General features: G+C 41.6%; 4 protein-coding genes across 4 annotated transcripts; all 4 read right to left on the bottom strand.

Annotated features, from left to right (window-relative positions):
- Positions 1-2,043: 2,043 nt before the first annotated feature.
- Positions 2,044-3,964, bottom strand: hoxa2b (homeobox A2b). Its single transcript, XM_055048032.1, has 2 exons — positions 3,478-3,964; positions 2,044-3,096 (listed from the first exon to the last, which is right to left on the bottom strand). Exons 1-2 carry the CDS (start codon positions 3,812-3,814, stop codon positions 2,450-2,452), a joined length of 984 nt encoding a protein of 327 aa, XP_054904007.1. The 5' UTR covers positions 3,815-3,964; the 3' UTR covers positions 2,044-2,449.
- A 6,485-nt stretch (positions 3,965-10,449) lies between these two features.
- On the bottom strand, positions 10,450-12,168 carry hoxa9b (homeobox A9b). The gene is made up of 2 exons (XM_055047902.1): positions 11,541-12,168; positions 10,450-11,249 (listed from the first exon to the last, which is right to left on the bottom strand). The coding sequence occupies exons 1-2, from the start codon at positions 12,019-12,021 to the stop codon at positions 11,011-11,013; spliced, it is 720 nt and encodes a 239-aa protein (XP_054903877.1). The 5' UTR covers positions 12,022-12,168; the 3' UTR covers positions 10,450-11,010.
- Positions 12,169-14,400: 2,232 nt separating this feature from the next.
- On the bottom strand, positions 14,401-17,925 carry hoxa10b (homeobox A10b). The gene is made up of 2 exons (XM_055048006.1): positions 17,085-17,925; positions 14,401-15,101 (listed from the first exon to the last, which is right to left on the bottom strand). Exons 1-2 carry the CDS (start codon positions 17,857-17,859, stop codon positions 14,827-14,829), a joined length of 1,050 nt encoding a protein of 349 aa, XP_054903981.1. The 5' UTR covers positions 17,860-17,925; the 3' UTR covers positions 14,401-14,826.
- A 3,938-nt stretch (positions 17,926-21,863) lies between these two features.
- Positions 21,864-23,907, bottom strand: hoxa11b (homeobox A11b). Its single transcript, XM_055048007.1, has 2 exons — positions 22,982-23,907; positions 21,864-22,120 (listed from the first exon to the last, which is right to left on the bottom strand). Exons 1-2 carry the CDS (start codon positions 23,706-23,708, stop codon positions 21,888-21,890), a joined length of 960 nt encoding a protein of 319 aa, XP_054903982.1. The 5' UTR covers positions 23,709-23,907; the 3' UTR covers positions 21,864-21,887.
- Positions 23,908-24,159: the final 252 nt, after the last annotated feature.

The raw sequence follows: 24,159 nt of genomic DNA, 5'->3' as shown, positions 1-24,159 counted from the left end.
GTTGTTTTGTAATACCAAACATTTTTTTCTCATTATGTTGTTTGTGAATGTGTAACAACTTCATCATGGTGGTCATCAAAATCAATTACTTATTATTGATCATTACCACTAACAAATTAGGATTGATTTAACCCAGTACAGAACCTGTAGTCTGATTTTCCAAGGCTCTTGCTGCAAGCATCCCATGACCTCACTTCCTGTTTAAGCTGCCATTGCATTTTTATGAGCTGTGTAGTCATTGAAAACCTGACCCCCTCCTGACCTGGCAAGAGTTCCTCCCAGCTGGAAGAGGAGAAGAGAGCCAGTTTGACCTCTGACCCTTGCCAGTTTGTCTGTGTGTGCATACATGGAGGGAGGAATGAATGTTGTATCTGGTTTCCCCCATAAAGTTTCCCCGTTATCCTAAGGGCGACCATGATGTCAGCTGAATAAAGCAAAGTTCATCCAGACAGGTTAACTGATAATCATTCTTTAAATAAAAAACAGTAACTTGGTAACTAGTTGTTTATTGCATCAAGGTGTGGGAATTATTTTGACAAGGAATTTTCAGTAGAGGCCCATACCTCACCAGATTAGCACCATTTATTAACATCCCTGGCTTCATGTTTACTCAGTGTGCCCACTGTTCAATTGATCAAATAAAGAAAGAATAATGTTGTGGGTCGGAAGTGATTAACCTCGTATTATTTACTAAATAAACAGTGCTGAGTCAATTTGTCATGTCCAGCTTTTTAATACTCACTCAGTAGAGTCAGGAAGGACTCTACTGATTAAGCACCACCATGTTAGATCGGTGGTGCTTACAAGCAGTCAAAGGCAATAATTAATTATTGTGATTTATTTTCATTTGCAAAATTCATGCAATTTGGCTCCATAATAGAGGATTTCAGATCAAGACATTTAGCACAACTTCTTAAATGTACCAGTGAACCCTTGTGAGGTTTTTACAGATGAAATATTGCCATTCTTTACATTTTAATATTCAAATACCTTCACATTTTGAAATAGATCATTGATGAATGTAATTGAAGTGCTCTTGTGGGCCCCCTGCTGGTCTGGGGGTTCTGATTATTCGTTAGGTCTGTGGACTCCAGTGATCTCCTCACATCCCAGCTTGTCAAGTTTTAATTCGTGCTGTCCTCTCTTCGGTTATGATAATGCACAAGTAGCATCGCTAGAAATGCTTTTCAGCAGAAGCAGGGGGGTTTATATGTGGCGTCTTGTGGTGACGCACCCCGCAAAATCCAGACGCAACTTGTTACGCAATGTTTCCTCAGAGCAAACATTGACTTTCCTTTTTTTTCGTCAGAAACAATGAGCTCAAAACACATACAAAACATACTAAACCATGTTAAAATGGAAAATAATGTCATTAAATCTATTATTCTTTTTTTATATTTACATTTTTACATTGTTAAACGGATTAAAGTGTGAGCAAAATGTGTGGAAGGAAAAAACAACTTGGATCTATAATATAAAACAATTTGGAAACACTGAACGGTCTCACTGGGGCTTTGCCTCTCGGTTATTATTGACGAAAAGTTCAAATTCAGTCGCTGTTCACTGTGACTTGAGTCGTTGGTGTATAAACATCGCGCTGCCATGAATGTAAATTATTCTACCTCCAAAATTAAAAGTTTCTGAGAAACACACGAGCGAGTGAGGCGTATTTATTTATTTATTTATTTATTTATTTATTTATTTATTTATTTATTTATTTATTTATTTATTTATTTATTTATTCATGCAAAGAAACGCTGTTGCAGTGCGGTTCAGACCATAAACAAGAGCCCCCAACCCTGCGAGTTTTATAGGCAATAAAACTTAATTAGAAAACCGAGAGGAGTCCCCACTTTTGCCCAGGGTTTCCCAGCAGGTTCTCAATTTCTTTGCTCTAGTTTCAGTTTAATTGAATCTCATTATATCAGTTTTGTCAAAAGAAAAAAATTATAAAATAAATAAAGATGGGTACTGTGGCGCCAAGTTAACAACTCCACATGAAAAGTCGCTGAAATTAATTTGAGGTATTATAAAACTTAACTTAGCTGTGTCACTTATATTTAATTTGCAATATCCTATTATGTTTTTGGGTGTGTTTTTTTTAATCTGTTTATAAAAATTTACTCCACAACTCTTGTGGGCTTGTTCTCTTTTTATTTGCCACGCATATTTTTCTTCTTTACATAGAAAGGCTTTTAGTCAACTCGGAGAAATAAGACAAAACGTGTTACATTCCCAATGATTGTAAAAGTTTATTTCAAGAAATATAATAATCTCAGATCCATATAAAAATAAACCAGAATGTGTGTTGAAAAATGTCCATTAACTCACCTTTATGCGATTTTTTTTTTTTTTTTTTTTTTTTTTTTTTTTTTTGATCTGCCACACACACGATAAACTGAATAAATGCATTTAGGAAGAATAATTTAAAAGCTACTGAAAACAAATTTCAGTAGCTGAGATTTTTCAGGTCCATTGTTGTGAGTGTCTCTGACAAAAGGTCAAAAGTTACAGATGATAAAGGCAGCGGACTCTGTGATGAATCAGATGAGAAAGAGGCCGATGAGGACAAAATGTAATCCTGCATGGAGGCGCCCGGGCCGGCGGACGGAGCATTGTCCGGGCCCATTGTTGACACGCAGATGGGTGCTGTGCGGCTGAGATGCTTCAGATTTTTCTCAGTGCAGCTCGGAGGGCTGCGGTCCTGGCCATTGTGTCCGTTTTGGCACCGTTGTGAAGTCAGTGTGTGTTGGTGGAGGCCGGACCGCTCCTTCTGCAGGAGCACGCAGTCCTCGCCGCTTCCCTCGGCCGACTCCAACTCGTCCCCCAGTCCCGCAGAGTACCTGCCGTCGCTGTCCCTGTTCTCCTTGCAGTGCGTCTGCCTTTTGAGCTTCATTCGCCTGTTCTGGAACCACACTTTCACCTGCTTCTCCGTTAAATCCAGCAGCGCGGATATCTCCACCCGCCTGGGTCTGCAGAGGTATTTGTTAAAATGAAACTCCTTCTCCAGCTCCAGGAGTTGGGTGTTGGTGTACGCGGTCCTCAGCCTCCTGGAAGTCCCCACAAACTCAGCAGTCTCTGGTCTCTCAGGAGAAACTAAAAGAGAGAAAAAAAAAGAAAAGCACAACATGTTCAGATAAACAGCAAAACGCACAGCGCATTGGCGGAAACTAGCACAGCCTGGGGGATTTATGGGCTGAATATGATGCCTGTGCGTGGACGGGACGTAGGGTGAAGATTAATGAACATGCCAGTTGCTGGCCCGTGTAAGAGTAATCTATCACTCTCCATTACTGTCAAACATTAGCGCTCAGACGCTGCATCACAAGCCAGTGCCCTGTTTGATGGGATTACACAATCCTAAATCAAAAACTGTGTCGCGGCTGCAGGGGATGCCCGTGATGCACGCAGCAGCTCCACGCGGAGACAGCGAGGAGCCTTTTTGGGAGGAAGGCTGTTAATCAATCCCCGTCTTGCCTTGGGGAGAGAGGTCAGACGCTGCGGCAGCGGATGAAGAAGCGGTAGCCTGGCTCCTCTTGACGCTTTTCTTTTCCTTCATCCACGGATACTCCGTGGGCAGGGACGCGCCCCGCAGCGGACCGCAGCCTTTCGGATCCCGCTTGCAGCGTGGGTGGACGCTGGGCTTGGAGCCGCCGACGGTCCGCTCACAGGGGGGAGGAGGAATCAGTGTCGAGCCCTTGATTGATGGACTTTGAAACGCATCGCCGACGGGGTTAGTGAGAGATGTCAGGCACTCAGCGAGCGAAGGCCGGCTGTTGATGAAACCGCTCTCTCGCCCGAATTCGTAATTCATCTCCTCCTGCTCCCCGTTCAGGAAAAAGCGCGCAGGTTCAGCGTGGAAACAGCCTTTCGGGAGTTAAAACGCGGTTTATTCTGACAGCCGTGTGGAGACCTCTGCGCCATGGAGCAATGCTTTCATGGAGACATGCTTGGAATTAGAGCGTTGTCACATGATTGCTTCTGCCCAATGACAATTTAGGTGTTTTTTTCTCCTTTTTTTTTTTTCTTTTTATCAAGAGAAGTCACCGTCACTCTTGTGATTGATCGAGAAGTTCTGAAGGAGACCGCCTCATTCTGGGGTTTTATTTACATTTTTCTTTTGGAAAGGGGTGGGAGAGGAGGGGGGGTCTGTTTGTTCTCCATTGCTCCTCTCCCTCCAAATCACTCCATTTCAACACCCACGAAATACATACCAGGCAGAGAAGGTTGTAGAATAATCAGCTTAGCCAAAGATCAGTTCTCAACCGCTGCACTGGAGTAACAGGTTTTTTTTGTTGTTGTTCATTTTTGTTGTTGTTGTTTTTTGGGGGGAGTTGGGTGGAGAGAAATAACCTTACAGGGCTCATTAGTAAGATAGTTTTATGTGCTTTGTGTTCATCACATATTTTACAGGAAATGACAGGCTAAGTTTTGATTCACAACACTTTATTATGTCCACAGCATTTACTAACATAAAAAAATTATATATTAATATAGCACATATATTAAGACATAGTACATATGTATATATTATCTTATCTTCCTTGCCTTGCGTTGTCTTGCTTTCCTTATGCTTTTTTCCCCCATTAGTGCTTCCCAAACTTTTTGTACTATTACAGTATTTTCTAATAGTGCATGGCCACTACCGTTTAGTGGGACAAAATAACATGTTCTAACATACGGAAACAGCAGGATAACATTGTGTTATTGCTTTGGGCTTTAGTGGCCACCGCTTTTGAAACTTTCTGGAAACGCCCCTGGCCACAGGCCGCGCGTATTTGGCACGTCTGCGCAAATTACGCATCTCATAATGTGTTTTCTGAAAGGTGAATTATTTTCTTACGCGACCCTCAAATCATCAAGCGTGTGGGACTGACACAGTCTCTGTCAATAAGGCGCCCATCTTCAGTTTTTTTTTTTTTTTTTTTGAAGGAGGAAAAGGCTTCAGACACATGAAAGGACATGTCCACCCCTCCCCCAACACCTACAGAAGCTGATGAGCAGAAAACTGCTAATAGCACAATTTGATGTAGTGATGATGTCACGTGTAATTACGGTTAATTACGGTTAGATCAAAATCTCCAAGATGTCACTGTCTGCTGTTGCATTTTCCCAAATATTCTTGGTCCTGCAGTGATCCAGTGAGGACGTTGACCTGAGCCTCCTGCTCCCCGTGATATCACCGCTTTTAAACGCAGAGAAAGGGAGCTGCAGAGGTTTTGTCGCTGCAACGCTGCTGCAGGAAAGACGCAGGGATCTGAAGGCTTTTTATTGCTCTGCCTCCAAACAAAGAACCTGGGTAACCTGAGTGTGATCAATCTTTCTGGCCAAAAGGGTCTGACAGCTCTCTGCCAAAGAACACATCTGAACCAACACTCCTTAGATCACATGGTGCCAGGAAGAGCGCAGCCTCGCCGGCTCTGGGGCTCTGGCTTTATTTTAGTTTCTTTTACAGATCAAGAAATTACAAACTTTATTTTTGGAACCCACGTGCGTTTTAGAGAGATAAAACTTCTTCTTTTTGCCGATTACAAAACACGGGAATTATATTTATATATAAATGGAGGTGATGACTGTACTGTCAAATGTTTCTTGCAAGAAACGGAGCGGCAGTTTTTTTTCATTAAGGATCAATTGTTGGCTGAGGTGAGTGCTGAGAGCAGATGTCTTGTTTCTGGTGGTTTGACTTCAGCAGGACGATTTCCCTCCCGAAATGGTTTACACGTGTATAAATGGACACTTAAAAACGAACGATCAGTTGTTTGAAGAAGCATTCTGAATATTTGATCGACACAAGAAGCCAGATACTATAGCCTACAAACCGGGGTGGGATGGAACTAAAATAACAAAACACATTTCATACAGCTGCATTTTAAATCTTACTATTAAGCGAAACTAAATGTATCTTCTTTTTTTTCTTTATTTTCCATCTCTCTTCATTCATAAAATGTGTGTGGGGGTGAAGTGAGGATGGCGGACATGGGTGAAGTGGGGGGGATCCCAAAAATATTGCCCAGTTGTATTACTTCAGTTCATATTTCATTCAAGCTCTGAAATACAAAATGATTTATACTGCAAACAAAAATTCCCTAGAATAGAATAGAATAGAATAGAATAGAATAGAATAGAATAGAATAGAATAGAATAGAATAGAATAGAATAAGTGGATACATTTTCTAAGATAAATTTGTATTTTCTATATTTTCATGTTTTGCTTTTGATACTGATGACATAATCCATTCGCTTGTTTCTGGGTCTTTTAAGGCAGTGGAATCTCCATCTTTTTCTCTCTGTCGTGAAGACTTGCAGACGTTTTCCGGGCGGACCAGGCAGCGCCCCGTTTCCCGTCTGCTCTGGAGACATCTGGGAGGCAAAGAGGCCAAAACTCCCCCTCGAAACAAAACCAAAAAATAAATTACTTTTTTTTTTTTAAAAAAAATCCCTGCAGCCAAGCATCCACACGGACACACAGTCTTTAAAGCGTCATCATGCAGGCGCAGATGTTATTTTCATTCTCAGTAATAAAAAAACAATAAATCTCAAATGGCACGTGCGTCTGTGTTTTTAATGTTTGCAAAAATGATTAGTTTCATAAGTAATATGCACTCATCTGTAACATTTCTTACATAAACGTGTGTTGGATGGATGGGTTGATGTTTAGATGACTAATGTAATACAGTGTGAATACTGAAGTGTTTATGACGTTTTTTTTTTTTTTTTTTTTTGGCAAAACGGTCGGAGGTCTTGACATATATCATGTTATCATGTTCTTCCCGTTGAAAGAAAATAAAATCGGTGGGGAAAAAACACACACATAAACTGAAGGCGCACATTATCCTTCTGGAAAGCCCATACGCTGCCAAGCGTGTGCAATATGTGTGTGTCGAAATCATAACTGTTTATCAGAGGATTTTTTTTTTATTAGAGTTTTTATGTCGGGGCGCTTCGGGGGCAAACATGGGTTTGTAAATGTCATTGTTCTGACTTGGATAACGAGACTGACATTTTGAAACGAACTATAACTGAAATAACACAGAAGAGTCAGCCATCTTTGGAAATGTTTGCAACGCCACGTTTTTTTTTTATTTTTTATAGTTTTGTTTTGATTTTTGTTTGTTATATTTTTTTTTGTTTTGTTTGACGCATTTGCGCGTCAGTCGTGCGTGTTTTTAACTTCAACCAATCGTCTTCGTTAAAACGACACGGCTAGATGAATTAAAAGTGCAATGACAAGTGTTATTCCATCTCTCGGTGCCAAAACGTCTACACAGAAACACATGGACTCCGACCGAGAAAACAGTGGATATGTATTTCATTCGTACTTTAAGATTATTAGATTAGCAGTAATACTCTCAGTGCTAAGAACTAGCAGTAGTATTATTGATCATCTCGTTGTAGAAGATCTTCAAAAACAATCTCAGCTCAATAACTATATTAAGTGTGCATGGTAAAAAAAACGGCAACTTTACAGATCTCATATTCTTTATTGTCATTAAACCTATGATATCATGGGTATAAACTCACACTTCTCATCCCAGACTAACAGACTGCTGACAGGGCGACTGGAAGGGGATGAACGTGTTCAACTTTTCCTCTTCCTGGACTCGCCCCCTCCCCTCCAAAATGGCCTCGTCTGTCACCGCTGGTGTCGTGAGGTGTGATAAATGGGGAGGTGGGGGTAAAAGGTCGGTGGAAAAAAAAAAACAAAAAACTTCATAGCAACTTTCTGTTTTTTTCTGTCGCACTGCTTCTCACATTGGTGTTTGCTCGTGAGCCTGTCCAGTCCCAGCATGCGTGGAGATCTTGAGGCCGGAATGGCATTCTGACGCACAACAACACTGTACTCCTAAGCGAGCTGTGGATGGCGGTGTGTTATTTATGGTTTTTGGCGCTTGGCTATATGAATATCAAATATCCCCCATCAGTGTCCCAGACAAAGGAATTATAGAATGAATGTGTCACATGGCATTTTGCTTTGTGATTTAGGGGCGAGGAGATAAAAAGCATGAGAGTAAGCGCTTTACTCCGAAAGGGAACGAAAAGGTTAATTTTTTCGATTACAGATACTCTAGTAAAATACTCTTGAGATGACGTGTTGAATGACCTGGACATATTATGCCAGGTTTTATTTCTATTTCATTATTTCTTTACTATCATGGTCATTCATGGAATTTTAAAGGGGAGTATTATGAAAAAAATATACTTTTTGCTTGTTTTCCATCATATTATAATGTAATTTCCCTCAATCGAAGTATACTGTTCCCGGAATGTTGCTTTGATTCTTCCATGCAGGTTTGAGAAATTATCATAATCATCTCTTTTGGTAGCGATTTGTAAGTGTCTAAAAATGCTTGCTTATGCAAAGCCCCGCCTATTTTCACATAGCTCCTCCTTCAAGCTGCATTGAAGGAGGATCACCCCTCCTCTGTGCCTTCCCATCTCAGCTCCAGCAGTGGCAGCAGCAAATAAACAGCAGGTGGAACTGCGAGTCTGCTGAGCTCATCATACAAACTATTTCTCAGACCAACACTCCTAAGAACAGTTGTAAACAACAGCGGTGTCGGAAAGAACAGGCACTTCTTAAATAGAGAGAGTGTAATTTCAAGGCATTAATTTGTAAAGTTATATTTTTTAAGCTATGTTTTATACAAGTAGCATTTCTAAAGCTGAAGGTAACTCGATTGTGCTATTGGCGTCGCTATTTGCCCGGAAATAGCCTAATACCGCCTCTTTAATATCAAACATCGACATTGTGTGATTTGTTGTCTGAAAGAAAATGTGCAAGACATAAACGAGGAAAAATCCCGGAACACAGTTTATGATCCGTCATGCTGGTGACTCCAGACGGAGCTCTCCACTTCAACAGGAGCAACGCTTGTGTGCCTTGAACGCACCATCTTCTCTGGTCCTCCAAATTAGGCTTTGGTTCCCCCTGCTGGTCGTATGAGCGAATCGGCGCTCAAGTGAGCACAAAGCCTTGACTGCGTCATTACAAGGTATCAGTCTTGGACTCTACTAACCCTAATCAGTTCCATCAGTGTCACTTTTCAGGTTGAGTTGGTCATTACTGCTTTACTTAGATGGAGTAAGATACACTTAAATGTTCTTCCAGCAAGAAAAAAATTATTCCCCCACTTTTTGGAGGGTTTTTTTTTTCCATGAGAGAGCTCTCCTAAAAATAAGCAAATAAATAAAAGGACAAACAAACGGGTGTCTCTGTGCCGAGACAGTGGAATCGCGACTAGACGGTTGTAAAGTAATTACACCTTTGAAGGCAGACCCAAACGCGGCCCCGAGCACCCCCTGCTCCGTGGGGTCTTTGTTGGTGTCCTCTGCTTCATCCTAACAGTGTCCCAGATTTGTTTGCTGGAAGCAAGTCAGAAACGCTGCCTGGCGGCCTCCAGTGAGCATCTGCACGCTGCACTGTTTTCGCACCTTATAAACAGTCAGGTTGTGATGGCTGAGGAAGGCAGCTACAGTTCACAGAGCGAAAAGGGAGCGCGCATTCCAGAAAAGCCTGGACGGATGCCGTGAATCGGAAAATAGCTGTGTGGATCTTAATGGTGTATATTATTATTATTATTATTATTATTATTATTATTATTATTATATTACTACTATTTTTTTCCCCAAGCTAAAATGCATACGCCTTTATTTAAAGGAATTTCTTTGGTTAGTAACAGTCGCAAGCTAAAAAAAATTTAAATGTTAAATTTTTTTTAAAATTATGTTTTAACTCAATAAGAAATCACAACAAAGATTGTAAAAATAAGATAAAATGTTTTTTTTTTGTTTGTTTGCTTATTTTTTTTTTTTTGTTAGAGTCCCTTTATCAGTACAAAAACAGCCCTAATAACTTTACAGAACTGCCAACAGTGCTTATAGCCCTTCTTACCGGCTTGAATATGAATAGAAAATAAAACAAACAAATAAAAGTAGGAACAAGGAAAAATTGCAATGCTAAAAGATGTAAATGTTCAGAAACTTGTAGAGTACGTTTTAGTCAGATCATTTCCATCAGCTTTGCAACAATTGCCCTGAAATGAAATACTTCTGCCAGCCAAGTGTGAATATATGCATTTTGGATGCAGGACTTTAAAAGCAAACAAAACAATAAAAATAACAACAATGTATATATATATATATATATATATATATATATATATATATATATATATAAAGTAAATGGGTTTGTTATAAATCCTAATCATTTTAGAACAATGGCCCATAATCATTACTAACGTTCTTATCTTTCAAGTCAGTTTCTTACATTAAATAAAAAAATAAAAATGAGCTTTTTTTGTACAACGTGCCCTTTTTTTTTTTTTTTTTTTTTTTTGCATTTTCTTCAAATGACCTGTTTCCCCCTCTGCTCGAAGTTGAAATATTTTCTAGCTTTGGAAATTAAACATTCAGTCAGTTGGAACCAAATTCAAAAACCGAAACTCATCTTTTGAATTTGTTTTATTTTTGGCCGATTCTGGCCCACACTGCAGCGTGATGTGTTTATCATACGTGTGCAAAAACATGACGTGTTATTCTTCATTCAAATGAAAAGAAATCGTTGTGACGTAACACGTCCAAATGTATGAGACAAACTGCACTTTATTTTAAATAAAATCAGTACATGTGAGGTATTTCAAGTGTGCGCAGGGTTTTCACAAATGCATCCAAACATTTAAACACAAATGCCGCAATACAAATAAAAAATAAGTTAATCAATGCAGGTAGGTAGCTGGAGGATATCGACAGGCTATAGGTAGTCAAGTAAAGATTCATGCAAATCATAAATGGCCTACAGAGTCAACACACTGTGTGCGTAAAAATACAGAATATCTAAATACACAACGAGACACAATCACGGAAAATCAGTGTGTGTGTGTGGGAGGGGGAAATGACACTCAGCGTTGTTTTAACAACACAAATTTACAACAACACGTACCAGGAATTATAAGTCCCCCTCTCCGCCCCTCTTCCATCCCCCTCCACCAGTTTAAACGCACAGGGCCACTAGCTGTCTTTCCTTCTGTCTCTGGTTTCCTTCTTCATCTTCATTCTGCGGTTCTGGAACCAGATTTTCACCTGCCTCTCTGTCAGATTCAGGAGCCTCGCCACTTCGTACCTGCGCTCCCGGGGGAGGTACATGTTGAAGAGAAACTCTTTCTCCAGTTCCAGGATTTGGTGCTTGGTGTAGGGGCAGCGCTTTTTTCTGGTCGGTTTTGCGTGTAGCCAGTTGGACGACGGGTTGTCTGGAGGAAGATATCGCCAATATTAATACTGAACATTGATAGAGTTATTTCAGTATTTTTTTATTATTATTGCTGTTTTAAGTTCCATTTTGAATCAAACACAGGGAAACCAACATTTCATCAAATGTTTCCACCTTCCTCCCACCTCCCCGTCCCATCATGCACAGGATTTATTTCTCAGATTAAGACCCTCCTATATTTGTCAAAACATTTTCATGCACATAGCCCACGTCCACCTGACTTATTAGGCCACGCACTTGCATCAATAAGGAAAAGCGTTGCGTTGCTTACTTGCATCAACCGCCTCCCTTTTCTCTACCGTCAGCTTGTCGTCGCTGGCTGCAGATGTGGGGGATGTATCGCAGGGGATCTCCGTGAGGGAAGCTCCGTTTTCAATGTCAGACAAAAGCGGTGCGTGCGTCTCCAGAGTCGTGCATTCGGCACCACCGAGCGGCGGCTCGGGCTTTATCTCGTAATGCGCGGCTGCAGACGGGATTCCCGTCAAGCACAGCGACGCAGAGACCGGGTCCAACGCCCAGGAACGCGCGAACATGCCATCGGCTTCCCCGCTGTATTGATGGTGTACATATGCGTTGGGAGGATGCGCCGCGATGGTACTCCAGGATCCACTGAAAATAGAGGATTTCGGCTCCTGTCCGCCATATTCGGTGTGCGCCGCCTGCTCCATTCCTGCAGAGGTTGAGTACCTCATCGGTGCCATTTCTTCTTGCTCCGAAAGAATGCGCGTGTCAACGTAGTAGCTCGTCCCCATTGCACCGGAGTATAGAAAAAAAAACTGCAAGGTACCAAATAAAAAAGGATGTAAAAAAAATAAAAAATAAAAATCTTGGTTTAACAATCCTGCAATGACGAGAGAAGGGATTCATTCCATTGCAAGGTGTCGTGTTGGTGCGCCACCTCCAAGCTCCTTCCGTCCAGTAAGTTGAACCCTGTCCAAAACTGGATAGGGCGCCCCAAAACACGTGACCGTGGGACAGAACAATAAATAATAAATCAGCCTGTATACCGCTCGGCTTAAAAAGGGGGCCACCATTTTCACTGACCATATTTTAATAGCAAACGTTCCCTCTTTTATTGGCAAATATTTCTTTTTATAAGCAATAAATGTAGTGATTTTAGTCGAGGGATCTCGCTTTAGTGTAAGAGAGGACATCTGTGTGTATATTTGAACAAGGTTATTGGTTGTTCAAAGCTTCTTTTTGGAGAAAAAAAATAAAATAAAAAAATCCGTATGCTTCTAAAAATGTACAGAAGTGAAAATTTGCTAGACTTTAAAATTAAATTTTAGAACAACTAAAATGTAATTGGTGCTCCTACCTTTTATTGATACCTTCTTAAAAACTTATGAAATGTGTGATTAGATTTAATATATTGCCAACAACCTGGAGGAAAGTTTCCAAGAGATAGCCAAGTTGGGTCTTTGAAGGCATTCCAAGATGGGGAAAACAGCAGGGCTGCAGTTATTTAGGTGCCATATAACGGTTCACTTTATCACGGGCAATTGGATTGTTTTTCTTCAGGTTACAGCCGGGCTGTCTAAGCTAAATATCACCAATAAAGCTCAGCCTTTGTCCTCTTTCTCTGCACGGTCCGAGCAGACGCATCCGGCATTTTTTTTTTTCTTTTTTTAAGCAACTGGCGAGACTGCAGTGATCATAACCGAGGCCTTGTCTGTCCACACTTTTCTACTGGACGTAGAAAAGAAAAATTAAAAAACGATTGAATCTATTTTTATTATTATTATTACTCCAGTCTATAATTAAATATCAATTCTATGATTTTTCTGTCAAGCTAATTATATATATATATATATATATATATATATATATATATATATATATATATATATATATATATATATATATATATATATATAAAGAATTCTCCTACGTGATTGTTGCATTTTACGCACAGCCACATCCCCTGCCCAGGTCGGTGCTTCTGAACTGCAGCTTTAAAGTGCCGACGCACTCCGTCCCAAATTATTAATGAACATAATCCAACGTGGTTTACTTTTAATTATACGACGAATTTCACTGAGGTAATCAAGGCAGTTTCGTGTTGTGGGAACATAAAAGAAATAGCCCAACAACATGAGACTACCTAAACCACGCAACAGCCTGCTCTCCTGCAAGACGATTGATTTTTTTGTTTGTTTGTTTTTGGGTTTTATTTTGTTTTTTAAATAGTTCTGTGTAATTTTAGGAGTAAAAACATGTTTTTTTATCCATATATTGCTTGAAAAGTAACCCATGCACATACATTTAATTTATATATTTTAAAATGCGTGATTTCAGAAATAACAATTTAAAAAAAGACCCAGTCTGCGAGTACGCGCATAGATCATTGTGGGCTACTGTTGTTCATCTAGTAGTTTATAAATGCAAGACATCTGATAACCAAATAAATACAGAGGATATCTAACAACCCAGCCACAGGCAACCACTACAAAATAAGTGTCGGAGTTGGATAAGGTGGTTGTGTTTCCTTCTGCGTACGTCACGACAGAAAAGTGGAGCCCAAAAGAAGTCCAGCCAATATGAGAGTGCGTAATGACGTCAGAGTGTTGTTGAAAACCTGTTCGAGTTAAATAAGCCTAACTCGAAGCAATTCCACAACACATCGGTGAGTCGAGCACAGTTTGTTGCTCGGGGATCTCCAGGCATCTTCACACTTTCCCCCCTTGGTTGGAACATTTCTCGTCACTCCTGGTGAACCTCCGTCAGATGCTGCTCTTATTTTAACTCTGGACACAAAAGTTTCCTCCGCCAGTAAAATTGCGCGCAAATTGCATGGAAAAGCCGAGGCTTCCGCCGTCCAAACTACCTGTAAGGACGGTCGATGCTTTGCCTGAACTCGCTATAGAAGCTTTATTAGTGAGTTAAATCACTAACAAAGCCTTGGTTTTGAGGTTTTTCTTTAGCCTGTGGGCTGAAAAAAAAGTTACATTTAACATAGGCCTATTTGTTGTTGCTAAATCAGGACTGGTAAAAATTAGGTCGTAAAAATACTGATACATGTCGATTCCACCGTCCCCCTAAAAAATAAAAAAGTAAGTTTGCTGTGCAGAAATTCCGCTGAATAGTAATAAATATAAAAAAGAAAATAAATCAAAAATAGTGCACAAAATAAACATTTACAACAACGCACAAAGCCTGTGGTTTTGTGCGGTTATGTTGTTTTTTTATTCATCTGAGCAGCTAATGTGCAAATATTCACCAGACCTCTTGTATTTTATTTTTTTTTCCGTTTTTTGTTTCTTTTTTTCCCCATCACATTAAGGCCTACATGTAACTGTAACACAGATGAGCCAGTGGTGAGTCCAGCATGCAAAATCCAACGGATCACTCAGATTGAGCGCATAATTATGTACAAGCCTGAACAACTGGATGTTTCAAATGTGACCGCGTATAAATACAAATCCAAGACAAGAACAGCTCTGATCAATAAGTTAGCAGTTGGGTCCCGTTTCTCCAAGGGCACTCTCACAGTTTGGGTGGAGGAAGAAGAGGAAGAGGGAAGGAGGAACAGGAAGAGGGCGTCTCTCATCAAAGTCTCACGAAAACCCAAAGTTGCTGGAGAGCTCCCGGATCCTGTTTTCACGGCTCATCTTTTTCAGTTTCATCCTCCGGTTCTGGAACCAGATTTTGACTTGCCTGTCGGTGAGGTGCACGCTGCGGCTGATCTCCAGGCGACGCTCCCGCGTCAAGTACATGTTGAAGAGGAACTCCTTCTCCAGCTCCAGAGTCTGGTGCTTGGTGTAGGGACACCGCTTCTTCCTGCCGCTCTTTGCTGTCAGCCAGTTGGCCGTGCTCTGCATTTTTCCTTCTCCTGCAACGGCGGGAAATGCATCGCAGTGTTACTATAGAGGCAACAAGTATCATAAAAGACAAGGTGTGGGTTGTGGAGACATAAACAATAAATTGCTTGAGAACATGTGAGATTTAATGTCGGGGTCATAAATGCTAGAATTTGAGTTAAAAAAAAACTATTACACAGAGTTTGTTTAGTTTTTATGGCAATTTTACGCACAGATTTGACTAAAGCGAAACATGTTTCATTTATACCAGGAACGCCCCTCTCAAAATTTTATAAATGTCTTTAATAAATTGTAAGTTGTTTTTTGACAGACAACTTAATTTCTTATAACTCAAATAACAATAAATAAAGTCCCCGCTACGGCACAATTACCAGTTAAAGGGTTTAACTGTAACCCTTGTAAAATGTACTGTTGATAAATGACCATATAAACCACATGATCAATTACCTATTCATGATTTTTACTACAGGAAGAAATGTCTTTAGTTCGCGTGGAAATTAAGGAATAATAATCAATCAACATTATTGCGCCATGTTGCCCACTTCATTTCAGCATGAACCTCTTGCTGTTTTTAACTTTAGTTCCTACTTATTGTAATTTGGATTACAACATGGAACTTTTTGTATCAGATTTCATTGCAAATCTACAATAAATGATACATGTGCAGACAAGTGACAGACTGGTCGTTGTGTCAGCAGCAAGAAGTGATGCGAACGAACTAACTTGAACTATTTAAGCAACAAAAACATTGATTCTTTGTTGCTACAGCACCAAACCACAGTTCCTCTCCTATTTTAATTTAGCAGTCAAATTAAGGTTACACTAAAGTACAACATGATGTCAATACTCTACCACTACAAACCGGGAAATCGTGTTAGTTTCAAATTGAAATAAAAAGACAATTCTGTTACAAAACCTCAGAAACTATTGCTCTGATTTATGTTGCAGTCCGACCTAATCCGTCTACCGGGGGGAAATGTTATCTTTAAGCTCAGGTAAATTCAGGAATAACAATCGGTGCAAGTTTTTCTACTTCAACCAACAAGGTAGTCTGCTTTATCTCAAGATCAGTTCATTCATTCCTTGAAGTTGACTGAGCTTCCTTATGCACAGTTTTACAGCGGTTACTATTAGAAACTGAATTTGACTCCAATGCAGTCTAAGATCAAGTTGGAGTGTTTGTAAATGAATCTGAGATTCTCTGTATGGTTGGATAATTGAATAGTTTGAAATTCATATACTTACAGATTGATTTTGTGAGTGGGTATGTGTGTGTGCTGCAAGAGCCTTACAGTTACATCGGTCGTGAAATTAAGCAATATAAATTAAATAAATTGAATGTTATGAGTTCTGATTGTTCATCCCTTTTAGTATTACTACAATTTAAAAGCTTGTATCTCAGACTATTTCTCTAAAGCATGGAAAATCTGAAGCAAAATGATGTAAGCAATACTGTTCATCCCTTTAATGACAAAAACCGTTGCGAATAAGCAGTCATGTTACTGTTAAAACAAATGAAATGTGTTTACAGTGTATAAATTAGCTATGAACACCGTGCGCCAAACTTTCCTGTTCATTACTCGTTAATGTAATGTTTTAAATTAATGATTTCCACGCTCAGTTGCTGAGGTCAGGGATGGTGCCAATAAAAGCAAATGGAAAAGCAATGATGCCACACAAAGGGGCAACTAACTGAGGCCTGGTTCCATTTTAAATACAGCTAAACAGGCACAATAGACCCAATACGAGGCTGTGATTGGCCAAGTCATGGTCAAATTTGTCTCAGCCCAAACAAACGCAGACATGAGAGTTCCTGTTTCAGCTAAAGCTGAAACTACTCCTCTATCATACATCCGAAACCTTAATTGGCCGTAAAACAATAACCGCCCACTTAAAAAAAAAACAAAAAAAAAAAACACGGCTCTGTGAAGGTTTATCTTTTTTTTTTTTTTTTTTTTTTGGCGTCATTCTGCAACAGCTTCTCAAGTTTTCACCTTTTACGGACTTGTCTGGACACTCCGTCTCTGCAGGCTCAGTGGACGACGAGCTCTCCGAGGAGAGGCGGGTGTCCTCCTCCTCCCTGGCCGGAGCGCACGGCGCAGAGCCGGGCGCCTCCTCGTGGCTCTCCCCGCGCTCCGGCTCCGCAGAGGCAGACTGCGGCTGTGAGGGCTGGCCTTCAAAGCGGCCGGGTCGCTGCAGACTGAAGTGATTCATGTCTGGCTGAACATCGTGATACAACCTGGAGGACGCGTAGGTTTGAGACAGGCGGAAGTAACCCGGGACTGGCACGGTGTTGCCGGGGGTAACGGGGCAGGACGCGGTGGAGTAGGACATGTCATCCACTGACGCTCCTTTATGACATTTGTCTGTCTCGTAAAGGCAGCAGGCGCTCTCCTCCTTTATGCTCGGCGAAAATGAACACTGAGCCAAATGCTGCCCGCTGCAGGGTTGATCCACTCGGCAGGACCTGGACGTTTCCAGCCACGTTTCCATCCCCTGAACATACGGAACCGCGGACGGAATCACGCTGTGGGTCGTTGGCTCGCTGCGCTTCCCGACTGCCGGGAAGCAGGAGCCGCTGGAGATCCCATATGAATATTCCGAAGCCGGTGGCAAATACAGGCTGTTACTTGGATAATACGGAGCGCCGTCGCTTCTCACGTTTATTAAGGAGTCCACAAAGAAGGAGTTCCCAGCCTGGTTGTTGGAACATGACATCGTCGCGCTGTTATTTGGCGGCGGATGAAGATGGCCCTCTCTGGCTGACATTTCTTGTGCAAAAACATTGCTGAATAATTACTGATACTCACGCTTCTCACTGAAGACTGCAGCCAATTAAAACACCAGCCGACTGCAGACTCCTCCCAGACCGAGCAGCCAACTCTAATGTGTCGTATATTTTGTTTTAGTCCAAGTAAAGACAAAACTCTTAAAGATACGTGTGCTGCATTTAGCTTTTGGGGGGTGGAGGAGAAGAAATATCACGATAATTCGCAAATGATCACCGAGGACTGAGGCGCCTTCCAAGCAACCAGAACCCCGAGGTTAACAAGTTAGTTGCTGAAGGCTGTCCCCAATAACGGTGCACAATGCGTCGTTTTACAGCCACTTTTACAGCACTGTAAAAATGAGGGCTTGGAGAGGCGCCTGTAGGAAGTAAGAGTGAAAGACCCAAAACAATCTCCCGTCGAGGAGGAACTCTCTGCCTTTCTGCAGCTCTGAACATCATTGTTGGACTTCACTGTTAAAACTCCCATGCAGCATCTGGGCCTGCATTGTGTTTCGCCCGGTCGCGATGCTGCACATACCGAAGCAAAGCCAGTTGTGGTGTAAAGTTTAACTGTAACATTGTGGGCGCAAATGCCATGATGGTGTCAATAGCCCACAACTTTCACTACACACTGGATGTATAACCGCCAGAGCTGAACAATACCCTGGAGGAACATTTATTTAAAGTAGATCTAATACAGGCGAGGCTGCAAGGCAGACAGCATGTTGTATGAATGAACTACTTGATACTTTATATCTATCTATTTCATTATTTAGCTATTCATTTATTTTGTACTGAAAGGTCACAAAGGCTTCTTCTTAGGATAATTAATTATTACTTAAATAAGAAAATTAAGTTACATTGAGTAGAAAATAAGTCTACATTTCTGTATTCCACATTGATTGTTATGATCTTCCTGTTCAGAATGTTTTTGTTGTTGTTGGTCAGCATGATTCCACTTTAAATGTCGGTCATGGATCAGTTCGCGTGACGCTCATCCTCGGCTGTTACACATGCAACCCAGTAAACATTGACCCTTTTCCCGGATTGTTTCAGTTATAGAACTCAACCAAAACAAAAGGCCCACACACACAAAAAAAATCCCACACACCTCCTTTGGAGAAAACCAATTCAGCCAAATTGTTGTCTAAAGCGCAGGCCTGCAGATTTAGTGCGAGCCAGAAACGTTTCTGAAGATGGGCTTTGGCCTGAAATACTCCACCGCGGTCACGTCTATCTCCCTCCTTAAAGTCTGGAGCCGTAAAGTCTAGAAATAAGAGCCCCGGGTTTTATATGGCGTCAGACTTGCTCCAGTCAAACAGCGAAGAAGAAAATATCCATTAACCCCCGGTGGATTATTTCCTGTCATGTTTCAGTATGCTCTTTTTATTATCATTGAATCACTTCTCTCATAAAACATACTGTTTCATAGGCAAAGTTTTGTTTTATTATTTTCTGTGTTGTTGTAAAGGGGCAGTTAGAGTCTGTGCGAGAATACCACCTTGGTGTCTGAATGTACGCACGCGTAATGGCTTCAGTGACCAAGAATATATATATATATATATATATATATATATATATATATATATATATATATATATATTCACATTTGAAATAGAAAACCAGTCCTCTTACAAATGTTATTTATGACCAGAACTAAACATGCCTTCACATTATGTATGCTGCTCAAAAATAAATGTTTCCGTTACCAAATATCTGTCGGTTGTGTTCCTGCAATGCCTCCATTAAATCATACCATTACATGAAACACAGCACCTTCAGATTTGTGACTCTCACATGGACATGTTCTGGGATGGCTCTCCCTTAAATCACCTAGCAAAAATCATCGTGTCGTAAAATACAAGCACATGATAATATTCCTTGGCCTACCTTCGTTAAATCCTTTGGTGGCAACATACTCTAAAGCAGCGGTGTCAACATCCAGTCTTCAAGGGCCGCTGTCCTGCAGTTTTTCGATGTGCCACAGGTACAAAACACTGGAATGAAATGGCTTAATTACCTCCTCCTTGTTCTTGAGCCTTGCTAATGACCTATTATTCTGTTCAGGTGTGGTGCAGCAGAGGCACATCTAAAAGTTGCAGGACACCCGCCCTCGAGGACTGGAGTTTGACAGCCCTGCTCTAAAGGCATCTGAGCGCCGCAGTCCCGACTCCTTACATATGAAATCTCAATTCACGGCAATGACATTGATCTGAGGCGCGCCCCCCAGTGGTCAGAGGCGGTCTCGACTCACGACAACAACAACAACAAAAGCGTAGCATGAGTGTTCCCACCATAAGTGGTGAGATGCTGCAACAAATGACTGAGGGAAGGTCCGTTAACACACGTTTCAATGCTTTTTCAGCCTCCTCCTGTAAAGTCCTAGTTAATAACCTTGGTCTCAGACGTTTTATGGCACTGCACTCCAAATGGTCCAGACGAATCCGCCCTTTTATGGCCAAGTTACTGGAGCAACTGGGAGGATGTGCAGCAATCAAAGTGGAATTCCTGGGAGCCCAACAGGATGCTCGGTGTAGGTGAAGCCCTCATCCAGGACCCTTATTAGCTTATGACAGGCCATTCGGGTTGCTTTCAGGGGCCCGCTGGTGGAAATAAAGCTGTCCGCATAGAGCCACGTTTTACACATCTGGACTGAAATGAATTCATTTGTTTCTTTATTTATTAACGTCCCTGCAATTGTAAACGGGTTTCTCCCCAAGACTGTAGACAAATGAAAGATTTTTTTTTAAACAAATAATGGCATTCATTTATTTACCGCTCTTTCTGTTCCTGCTCTGGTGCCATGGGTGTGTTCATTCAGGACCTTTACTGGCTTATTCGAGTTGTTTCCAGGAGACTGGTGGTCTATACGAAGCTTTAGTTGTTGTCAAACACGTGGTCGTCTCCCTGATAAGGATTAAAAAGGCCGTCGTGCTCCACATCCAAAGCTGGGCGAGGCAGATATTGGTAACGATGGATAAATCAATCTAATTTTGATGAGCTGTTGTCAATATTTCCGAAAGAGTACAAATCTCGTCTTCTCCCATCTAAATTACACTATTTTATCCGCGTGTTGCGCTCCAGCACCGCTCATTGTGAGCACATCAAAACACAAAACGTGCGCATGTCTCTGAATCAGAGTGATCCTAACGAGCACGTCAGATCAAACATCAGCTTTTCCTCAAATCAAGGGAGGCTTTTTTTTTTAACGGGTATCAAATGATAACTGCAGCGACTCCTTTTTCACTATCAAATAACATCAGACCTATCACGACCGTGATACCATCTGGGTGCTGGGCCGTGAAAACAGATCAGATCGTGTTTCAGTTGGAGATATTGACCTAATTCATCAGTGGCTTGCCCTTTTGCAGGAAGCTGAAAAACAACCCACCGAAATTATGAGCCGGAATGTGAGGGTATTTAAACACATTCAGACTAAAAAACTAAAATGAAATAAAAAAAAAAAGGAGAAAAGAAAGACAGAAGAAGACAGAAAAAAAACAACCTCCGTCTAATGACCACTATCAACTTTATCATGATGAGGACTGTTAAGGCTCCAAAGCACATAAAATGGTCTCTGGTTACGACGGAGACCATTTTTTTTCCCGTTTTCTGATGGGGAAAAACCCGAAAACGCGTGCGTAATTTCCGCACAGGGAGGGAATGTGAAAAAATAAAATAAAATAATTGAGACATTGCAAAATATTTGTAGTCTGATTTCTATGGGGTAAAAAAAGTTTTTTATTTATTTATTTATTTATTTATTTATTTATTTATTTTAGAAAATTACAGTAATTTGGTTTCATTTTTCTGTGCCTACATAACCTTAATAATAATAATAATAATAATAATAATAATAATAATAATAATAATAATAATAATAATAATAATAATAATAATACAGAGCTCCGGATTATTTAAAGATTTTTAGATTTTTCAAAAATAATAAAGATATAAACAAGTCCTTTGTCCTGATTTGGTGTGAGGGCGCTCGGCGGCAGTCTTTGTTTTGTGTTTGGGACGTTTCTCAGAGCAGAGGGTTTGTGCTGTAGTACTGTAAACGGTCTCTGTTCAGTTTCTTCTCTTTCATCCTCCTGTTCTGAAACCAGATTTTAACCTGGCGGTCCGTCAGATTGAGCATCCGGGAGAGCTGCAGTCGCTTCTCCTTGTTGATGTAAACGCTGAAGAAGAACTCCCTCTCCAGCTCCCTGATCTGGTACTTTGTGTACGGGCACCTCTTTTTGCGCGTCCTCTGGCCACCTAGAACACATCGATAAAGACAAAAATAAAAAATAAAAAAAATAACAATAATAGTCAAAAACAATTGAATCGCCCCATGGCAACTAATGTGGAATTATCGGGCTGCTTCTTTCGACATGACCAGCATGGTGATCCTGCAGTACGTGAGTTTTGGAGTTCAAGTGCCCCCCCATCATCCCCCTCCCTCCCATTCTCAGGCCTGCAGGAGCAACATGCGTAAATAAAGGCTGCACCTGAGAGTCAAGCATCTTAAGCACATAGGGAGCTCTGAAATCATGCTGAATACGCAAACTTATTTAACAAAAAAAAAAAAAAAAACACGAATTCAACTTTAAAAATTTGATTATAGACGCCATAAACAAAGAGATCGCCACCTTTTAGTTGTGAAGCTGTTGCAATTCAGGCTATCAGAAAAGCAATTTGCCAAATTTATTTCAGCTCAGTTAAGATTATGTATTCCCCGGCCGCTCATAGCAAAGTTTGTTATATGGCGGCTTTTTTTTTTTTTTTTTTTTTTTTTTTTTTTTTTTTTTACATGACATGCACATCCCATTGACTTTCAGTTAGACAAAACAATAAAATACACGTTTTTAGAGGGAAATGAGCTGCAAAAGGCGCAATGTCTTGCGGGAAAAAGCAGAAATATTTGTCCAAATTTGATCTCAAACTTCACACCAACGTCTTCTCGGCCAATTTTAATTCCAAGCACGTGATGTTGTAGTTTATAACATAGTTTTGTTACCGAGACCTCCATAAACCTTGCGTGCTTATAAAACTGCATATAAAAAGCTTTAAGAGCATGCAGCAGAGTTAGATTTATTTATTTTTTTTCCCCCCTTCTTCTTCGTCTTCCTCACTCACTGCTGCCGCTCCTGCTCTGCTTCTCCTCGCTGTGGCCGGACGGTGACTCCGGGCTGCAGCTCTCCGCCGTGTCCGACCCCGGGTGAGCCTGCGCCGGGCTCGCTTTGCCGCCTCTGTCTGAGTCCGCTGCAGCCGGAGCGGCGCCGCCCGCCCCGCTCCCGTACGCCGTGTCAAAGAACTGATCGAACGCCTGCGGCAAGACGCCGTTCCTGCCGACGTTACCGCAGAATCCCGGGGTCGGGTTCGAGGAGCCCGAGTGGCCGCCTTTCACCAGGATCTCTGGCCCCCTGGAGGTGGGGGCCGCCCAGCCGTCCCTGTGCGCGACGTCCTCGGCGTAGCAGTGCGAGAGACTCCCCCTGGTGTGGTGCCATTTGCTGGAAGCATCAATGCCATAGTCTCTGAAAGCCACGTCTCTCACGGACGGAACCTGTGTGAGCGCTGAGGACTGGTACGAGTAAGTGACGGGGCAGGAGGACTGGTTCTGGGTTAAATAGTGAGGGAGACCCGAGAAGTCCGCTCCGGAGACGTAATAAGTGCAGCTTGGTAGATACATACTGGAACCAGGCATCCGTTCATCAAAATCCATATTCTGCTGCTCGGGTCGTTCTACGGTAATAATCCTCGCATTGTTCCTGCGCGACTCTGCGCTCCAGCCACTTTGAGACAGACTGCTGGAGCAGAAAGCCTTAGACGTACAAGCTGACGTGGGGGATCCATCTCCATCCATTCCTGAGGGCCAAAGCCATGTGACCACTGGCACAATATGACAAATAGCCTACGTCTCGACGTGTGCTGGCTATATGAGTCAAATAGTTTTTCAGCTGCAAAAGCCGGCCTTCGCATATAGAAACGGGGGAAACGCCGAGAGTTTTGGAGCATATTTGGACCTGTCTTGTGAATTGGCGTGCGGATCTCCTGTCAGGGTTGCCTCTGTCTGATTTCCACGTAATCACGACGAAATGGGCAGCTTCACAACGAGCTGTTGCGTCGCCCACTTTTTACGTTTTTGTTCAAAAACCCTGCCCTTACCTTCACCCCCCCCACCCCCCCCCCTTGCGTCTCTTTTCAATCTGAGCATCACCGCGAAGATGTGACTAATGTGAGTCGCTCATGCGTAAAATATATCTGGAACAGACAGAGTGGATCGCGCCTCCGCCTATTTATAGACCAATCAAGCC

This window comes from Poeciliopsis prolifica, unplaced genomic scaffold (genome assembly GCF_027474105.1).
Source record: "Poeciliopsis prolifica strain line A6 unplaced genomic scaffold, Auburn_PproV2 SCAFFOLD026, whole genome shotgun sequence".
NCBI lineage: Eukaryota > Metazoa > Chordata > Actinopteri > Cyprinodontiformes > Poeciliidae > Poeciliopsis > Poeciliopsis prolifica.
The sequence above is the reverse complement of the archived record's forward strand: the minus strand, read 5'-3'. Positions and strand labels throughout refer to the sequence as shown.